Source organism: Trachymyrmex septentrionalis, unplaced genomic scaffold (assembly GCF_001594115.1).
Source record: "Trachymyrmex septentrionalis isolate Tsep2-gDNA-1 unplaced genomic scaffold, Tsep1.0 scaffold148, whole genome shotgun sequence".
In the NCBI taxonomy this organism is placed as follows: domain Eukaryota; kingdom Metazoa; phylum Arthropoda; class Insecta; order Hymenoptera; family Formicidae; genus Trachymyrmex; species Trachymyrmex septentrionalis.
Window position 1 is genome coordinate 881361 of NW_017304631.1, and position 8226 is coordinate 889586.

At 45.2% G+C, this 8226-nt stretch overlaps 2 protein-coding genes across 2 annotated transcripts in view; one reads left to right on the forward strand and one right to left on the reverse strand.

Moving 5' to 3' along the window:
- Positions 1-8210, reverse strand: part of LOC108745791 (UNC93-like protein) — an 8516-nt gene extending 306 nt beyond the window's left edge. The window contains exons 1-7 of the mRNA XM_018482148.1: positions 8010-8210; positions 3940-4262; positions 2677-3101; positions 2129-2337; positions 1428-1810; positions 877-1009; positions 457-594 (exon numbers count right to left, since the gene is read on the reverse strand). Of these exons, the coding sequence (XP_018337650.1) occupies positions 457-594; positions 877-1009; positions 1428-1810; positions 2129-2337; positions 2677-3101; positions 3940-4134 (1483 nt within the window). The 5' untranslated portion in view covers positions 4135-4262; positions 8010-8210. The remainder of the gene's footprint in view (positions 1-456; positions 595-876; positions 1010-1427; positions 1811-2128; positions 2338-2676; positions 3102-3939; positions 4263-8009) is intronic.
- The window catches only part of LOC108745792 (putative metabolite transport protein HI_1104), a 17426-nt gene continuing 16604 nt past the window's right edge, over positions 7405-8226 (forward strand). The window contains exon 1 of the mRNA XM_018482149.1: positions 7405-7465. Within this exon, the coding sequence (XP_018337651.1) occupies positions 7435-7465 (31 nt within the window). The 5' untranslated portion in view covers positions 7405-7434. The remainder of the gene's footprint in view (positions 7466-8226) is intronic.

Sequence of the window (8226 nt, forward strand, 5' to 3'; positions counted from 1 at the left end):
ACCCCGCCCCCCCCGTCTTGATAAAATTGCCGTTTTTATATTAGAAGTCTCTATTGACTTACATATTAATGGTATTACAGGAATAGACAATTTTTAAGAGAAGTATAAATTAAGATATGCTACTTTCACAGTTCTCTTCATGCTTTTTCTTCTCACGGATACAAAGAGACGACGTTTCTCGCCTCTTTTGTCTCTCCCGTTTTACTCGACTCGACAAAGCGCGCGTGATTCCGCTGTATAGAATTGGCGAACAATGCATCCGTATTCTGACGTGATGCAGATGCGTGTCAACAAAGGGCGGAGCCCGGAAATCGCTCTCGAAACTTCAGTTTGGCATTAATCGCGACGATCGAATTCACAGCCTCCGCGAACTGTCCTGCAAAGCTGTTTTTCGTCCAAAATCGCTTTGCCGCCTTCGCGTCCGCGCGTCGTAGAGAGGTCAAGCAAGATACTTACTGTATATCAGAGTTTCCCAAATGGAATTACAGACTCCCCAGGCAGCTGATATAACGTGGAAGAGAGCCGGGTCATCTCCCGTCGGTCTCCAGGTTACCAGAACAAGTAGGAGGCAGGCATGAAAAGCGAAACCCACGACTAGAATGGAGAAAATAGTCCTGTTCTGTCACTGATCCGCAATTAAATCATTCGAATTGACACGATCGGACCAGAATCGTCTTTCTGTGTATTTTCTTTACATTTAATTTTTAATAATTAATTTTTTTTTGTTTGTTTCTTTATTAAACTTATCTCTTGATCTTTGTCTTCGGCCTCAAAGTGGCCAATCACTTTATTTTACATATCTGTTATTAGATGACTTATTTGAGGTCCTACCGTGTGCCTGTTCATTGAAAATTTGATGTTTTAGAAATCACTTACCTACGACGAAGTACCTTTTAATGTGCCTCAGCAACATCGAAAGCGTCGCAGCGGCCAGAGCTTGCAACAGAGCCAAGCTCAGGAAGCTTAAGGTCACCGTACCGGCGCCACCTAAGGCGCATACCACGTATGCCTGAACAAAACAAAATATGCTCTTTAATTAGAGCACTTGATTTTGAAAATATATATACACGCCGGTTATAGTCGATTTAAGAAGATTTTGGAGTCACTCGTGTCGCTTTCGCGAAATATTTCGCAATCGACATGTCGATTTATCACGGAAGATAAATAATTCAAGATCTCGTTAATGTCTCAGAGAGAGAGAGAGAGAGAGAGAGAGAGAGAGAGAGAATAATAAAGTATTTTTGATCTCTGTAAATAATCCAATTAGTCGATAGCTATTTCGAAATACTTTCTTCACTTCTAGGAAGACAAAATTCACTAAATTAGAATAAATATCGAAATACATTACAAATATCAAACAGTCGAGTGAATGATATTCATTATAAGTATCATTGTAAAAAAAAAGCGGCGGATTTTAAATCATTTACCTCCACAAAATCGGCGTAAATGAAACCCTGTTCCAGCCCGATGAAGAGCGTGAGCGGCGCCGCGAGCTGAAGCTTCGGGTCCTGAAACGCGCATTTCACGGATTTGAAGATGTCTTGGACGTTGGCACGATCGTGGTTCGTCTGAGGTTCCTGCAGCCTAGAATCGAGAAACGCGCATGATATGCCTAGACCGAGCACCGCCAAGCCAAGCCAGATGCTGACGAGGATCCTCGAAGTGCCAGACGTGATCGTCGGCACGTAAAGCGATTCGTTGTAAAAGTACATCTCTTCCGAACAGTACTCAGCCCCGCAAACGTCGGTGTTCGTTATGCTAGATGGTATCAGATCCGTTAGCCTGACAAGAATCGCAGCGATGAGGCAACCTGGGATCATGGAATAATATTACAAATGGATTAGTTGAATCTAAGGTATCGGTATACATTAAAAATAAGAGAGCTACGAAAACATAATATAATTACAATAGTAATCGGTATGTACAATCAATTGTTACGTATGTACAAATATAAAAGCGATTAAAAATAAAATATGTAGGCGCATATCGAGTTGCGAGTAGAAAACTAATCAAATGGAGATGGACTTGAAATAGAAATTAAAAACCTGAGTTAGCTTGGACGTGACTTGGGACTTTCGCAAAGATTATATACGAATAAGGTCGAAAGAAACAATAGTTGCGAAAATACCGATTGCGAGGCCGATATCTTCAGCCAACTTGATTCCCCGGTTGAGTCTTCTCAGCAGGCATTCGCGGCGCGTTTCATCCGCGGGATCCTCGGGATCGACGCAGACCAGCGCCAGGCTGGTCGCGGAGACGTTGATGTGCGATGTCCTCGCCAGGAAACTCGAGCTGGCGCAGCAGCCTAGCATCACGTAGCTGGGCGCGAGTATGTACCTGGCGGCGGCGGAACGAGAAGATGCGTACGTACAAATGTGTATGCATTACGAATTAATGTTTATAGGATGTTCCGGATTTGTTATCCGGTTAAATTCTTTTATCAAATCGCTCCTCGGCTTCATTTCTTACCGCGCTTAGAGCACGGAGGTCCGACATTTAGAATTTCGCAGCTTACACTCGTTTTTCGTGATGAACGAGCTAATACTTGGAGCTAATAGAATTCTCAGAGTCAAACGATGAGTCCAAACTGACGATCAATATGTAACGGATACGATTGTCCGCGTAAGTAGAAAAAGTTGTGAAAAAAATTCATTCGCGAATCGGTGGTTCGATTACCATTTCGGATACAGATGCACGCCGACGAAGATAGCAGTGACCACGTGGCTCGCGGTGATGGCGAGATTCGTGCCGAGCCGTTGCACGACGATGGGCGCGAAGCAGCTGGTGGCGGCTGCCATCATGTAGAGATAGGCGAGGAGCACCGGACCCAGACGGGGCTCGAACGCGCCCAGGCCCGCCTGAAGCGGGAAGATGGGCAGCGTGGCGGCCGAGCAACACGCGTGGCCGAGCAGAAGGGCCGCGATGTGGCGCAGCACGACTCTACGCGGTGGTCTGGGCCCGGACGGGGCCGCGCGGACCGCTGCGATCAGCCGGCGCACGGACGATGCGCCTGCCGACGAGTTCATGGAGTCCCGGCGTCGCCACGATAGCGCCGAGGTGCGCGTCGATCGGCAGGAGATCGGCGAGTACGCCGCCATGTGCTGCAAAAGTTAATGGAGATCAGAAAAAGGGCCGGGGAGCGTCGTTTCATATACGCATTCGTCGAATATCTTGAAACTCGGCCAACGGAAGCGGAATACAATTAATCATCCGATGAAAATTAGAAACGGCACATCTCGCGCTCGGTACACTCAATATGCGCGACCGCAAACTTTTTCAGACTACCTTTTTACTCCTCGACGTACTTCTCCGAATGTCATTTGTTTCAATCTAAATTTCGATCTAGCTCTCTGTAAATCTAGGATCTCGGAGTAAGCAACGTTAGATTTACGTTAGACAGTTTAAATTAAAATCCAAGGCTCCGAAATCGTGCATTTTGCGCACGAAAAAAAGCGTGGCTTTGTTGAAATATTTAAAAACTTAACCATTAGACCTCACTTAAAGAAAAAAAAAAAACAAAAAAAAACCTCCGCTTGAGCGCGTCCTGCATTGTTTAAATAGCTTTCCAACGGAATCACTTTTAGATTTACATCCAGCTAAAGATTCTCTCCTCGCGGCAAAACTGTTCTTTCCGCATTATGAATCTGAAATCGTTTCAGCAGTTATCAGAATATTTATAAAGATTCGGACGGAGGAGCACAGAGAGTTTTTGCACAAAGTATAATAATGCGTAATGAATAACAAATGAATTAGAGTCCTTCATTTACTTCCTTTTCATGAAAATAAGATGCGCGATTGGTTGATTTCCTTAATGCTTTATGCGTTATGCAAAAGTCTGTACTCCGATCATCGCGAGATACGATCGGCTTAAGAGCTAGATCGAGCTGGCGAGGTACTCCTTCCAAGTACAACAATCGATCCACATCGACGCGTTGGTACCTCCAGCATGGTGTCGTTGTCGCAGAGAGTAGAATGATGATGCCCGCTACTTCTCGCGCGTTTATGCGTATGCGCCAACGGCGGCGGCTGCGGCGGCAGTCGCGCCGGGCCAAGACCGCCGATCGGCGCCGGTTTGTACACCGGGCTCCCCAGCTTGTCCTTGGACAGCTCGTGAAGATTCGGCAAGGAACCCATCGTTATCACCCTCGCCGCCGTTCCGTCACTTTGCGATTACTCGTGTGAGATGCTTCCTCACGCGCGACCAGATCCCTCGCTCGGTCTCATTTCACGATGACAGTTTTTCTTGTCCGCGAGTTGGTCACCTGCACGGAGGAGAGGGACTTTTTATTAACAAATGTATTATTTGGTAACAGTGCGGATCTATGCGAATGAAATGTTTCTTACGTGGGCCTTCGATTGAAGGTGTACGAAATTAATTATTAATTAATTTCGCAATACTACTACTTCGTTATTCTACAGCGCGTCTCTTTGTTCCCTGTCTCTTGTTTTCTTACCTTTTTTTTTCCTTCCTCTCCCCTTTCCAACCGTTTTGTCGACAATTGTACCTCTCGCTACGTATTTCTCGTTTCTTTCTCCAAGTTCGTTAACTTTTTTTTTTTATCTCGGGCGGTATGAAATGAAAAAGCCGGACGAGAGGCAAAAAGACGAGATGTAAAAAGTAGGAAAAAGGGAGAAACGGTAAAACAGAAAGCACAGTTGTGGGACAGGCTTTAGTCCGAGCAAGAAAGATTTTGGAATATTTTAGCGCGTTGCGGCAACGATAATTGTAACGTTACAATGTTGCTGCAATGTCGTTGACGTGCTCCGAAGTGTTTCTCGTTTACTGGGATCTGAAACGCATTGGAAGACAAGAAGTATACATACGGAGCACCGATACGGTATTTAGAGAAGAAACGCATCTGCTATCATATATTGAAATGAAAATTATTCATCCCCGCGGCGGTCTCTCCTTCAAACGTCAGATAAGGAGTTACTTAATGTCGGATAAGGAAGTCAGTTACGCGAATCCCGCGCATCTTGCGCAATTCATTCGAACGATACTCGTCACTCGTGCTAATTAGAGACGGAGGGAAAAAAGCGAGAAAAAGATAAAGAAAGAAAAAAAAAAAGAATCGAGAATAAAAATCGTAGCGGTCACCCGCACAGCCTTGAACGAGAACTTGCTGAGCGAGCTGTCGGCGTAAATGCCGTAAATAAATGAGACGCACTTCGTCGAACGAACGGTTTCGTCGTTCCAATTGCGGTTTATTAACGATTGGCAATCGGTAATGATCGACCGAAACCGGAAATCCAGAAGAATGTAAATTTAACGCGCGGAACGGGTCCGCGATCGCGTCACTCGCGATTTTAATTTAGCCTCGGCAAAAAAAGGGGGAAAAGGGAAGGGAGGGGAAGAACGAAAAAAAAAGGAGGAAACACATCGATAGAACATCGGAGCACGATCGCACGACACGCCCGATGCAAACGCGCCGATTGTTATCTGCTTATGCAACGTGAGCCTGTAACATAAGTATCTGCTTTACACGCACACACACACCTCCCCTTGAGCAACGCTTGTGGCTATCTGTTATCAGACGATCTGACTAGAAACGATCGGACTTACTTCTTGTCTCTATTCCTATTTTAATTTGTAACTGTCATTCGTAACCGTTCCGGAATTAGCCTCGCGTTACTCGAGCTAATCGCTGGATTAGCCTCGCGTTAGTTGATCTAATGGGAATCTCATCTTGGATAAGATCGGAACGATAATTTTCTAATTATCGCACGTAAAATAAATGGCATTTTCAAACCGTTAGAAGAGCGAATTGGAGTAGCTTCGAAGCGAAGTAATTAGCATCGTCTGTTCTTCGTTTGTCTCTGTGTGCCGATGTCACGAGGGGCGATTCGTCTCTTCGAGCCCGTTTAAACGTTAAATTCAGCGGCGTCGATGGAACTTTGTCCGAGTTGACGATTTGCTGAGAGAGCGAGATCATTTGAGGAGTTCTCAGTTATTGAAAGGAAGTTTCGGGGGAGTCAATCGATAGTTTTAAAAGCGAAGTTTTGGCCGGCTCGGCGACTCGAGATTCACAGCCGACTCTGCCGTTATTTCGACGAGCGTGCTGCACGCAATGGCAGAACTCCAACGCGTGGAAATCTGTCGAAGAAAAAAAAAAACTCGCTCCGTGTCGGTGTAGCCGGTAGAAGCCGAAGGTGAACCAGTTTTCACACGTGAAACTGTTCACCCGGTAACATACGACTCGCATTTTCGCGGAATCGGTGGGAAATTCGAGACCGGAGAGGAAGGTGAAGAAAGAAAAGATGCACAATCGAATTAGTATAAACTAGATATAATATGATTTTCTTGATCGAATATGTAAATAACAAATGAATAGAAAGATAGATCAAACACGAGTTTAAATAGTAAGATAATAAGTTTATTAGACGTTAATCTATTTACATCATAAATGATGTAAGAGTTTTTTCTAATAATTAATAAATGGAATGTTCCGACTTTATTTAATCGTCCTCAGCCATTACAATAATAAGAGTAGTTGTATAAGATTAAAACGTTTATTGACGAATTATCGAAAATAAAATTCAATATTGGAAAAAAAGCATAGAAAATGAGTTTCAACGAAACCATATCAAAGATTGGGCAATATACTGCAGCGAATAAATTATTAAAAATTAAATCCCTCCTTTACGTAAGAGTTGTCGAAACTTTCTTCGTTTACCTTTAAAGGCAAAAAAAAAAAGTGGAGTCAAATTGATCGGTAAACTGATCTCTTCCCCGGTACAGTAAAAAATAAGTAAAACAATTAGACTTTTATAGATCTTTTTCTGGTACTCTTTAAATTCTTTAGAGCGAGATCTCACCCTTAAAGACGAAAAACGTTGTCGCACTCTTTTTAATAGTGGCAGAATGTTCGCTCTTTGACAAGTAAAGTGAGATTCCATTTGAAATTTGGGGAGTGAAAAATCGAATAGAGTAAAAACAATTATTCGGATATACGAGAAAATATGTGTGAGAAAAATGAACCGATATCGATGGAGAACGAAGAGTCCTCTGAGGAGAAAGGGGGGGGGGGAAATAGTTGCGGTTCTGGCTGTTCCCGCCATCAGGTACCCCGAAAACCGACGGGGAGGCGGTGGGAGGGGGGGAGGGAGGGGGGAGCGCATCGCAGCTGCATTGTGTGTGCGGCATTCACTGCGTGGATGCTGAATGCATCTCGCGGCGTTGCAACGACGTGCGTCACAGGGTAAAATGCGGCCGATGCGACACGATGCTGAATCGATATTTCGTTTTTCACCACTGTCCGCGCTCCTGACCTTGGTTATTATTCTCGCGTCGGCCCACGTAACGTTAAAGCTGCCGATAATTACGTGGGTATGCGTCGCTGGACTCGGGAGAAAGAGGTGCGACGAATGAGAAATGAAAAAAATCCATACTTATTAGGACCCGGACGAGGTCCTAGAGAGGCCCAGCCAACGACGATGGGAGAAGAAGAAAAAAGAAATTGTGACGGTAAGATTACCTTACTTTCGCGGAAAATCTCATTTTCGAAGTAATCCCAATTGATTTTTCTCCGACGGGAGAAACAATTCCGACGGTTAGTCGAAAGGGATGAATACTGGAAAAATGTCGGTTGCTGGAAAATTCGACGTTTCTTTTTCGCGTCTCCGCGACTTTCGATACCGGGACTATGATTGTTTCAGCACGCGGAGCGGTTCCGATCGAAGAGGACAGCCGCGCGCGAAGCGGGGTTTATTTTTTCACGCTACGTTACGCGCGACGGTAATAACGCGCGGCTGCTCGGCGAGCACAACCGACGTGACAACGGAGTGATGCAGCAGTTTATTGTACATGCACGCACACACAAAACCTGAATACTAACATATCCAGATACGGAGAACGTGTCAGGCGAGAGAGAGAGAGAGACGTCGGAGAGACGATTTTCAATCTTGTTCAGAGAAATCGAAGGAATTGTAGCGGGACGATAATGGGGGGGGATGGAAAAGGTGCGAGCAGTTAAGTTACGAGTCGTAAGGGAAGCTTAAATGGAGCTTACGTTTTCGCGCTTACGCAGCTGTCCGGCCAAACAGTCGCCATGGTCCCCCGCCGACTAGGAGCTGCCCAAATTCGACCAGTCGTCTCGCGATGGATCGTCACGGAGCGTGGTGGTTGCCCCTCGTGAAATCGAAATTGTTGCTCTCATCCCGCGCAACAGGACCTACGAACTCTGTCGTCGACGCGTCTGCAACGCGACCGTCTTTGCATGCCTTCGG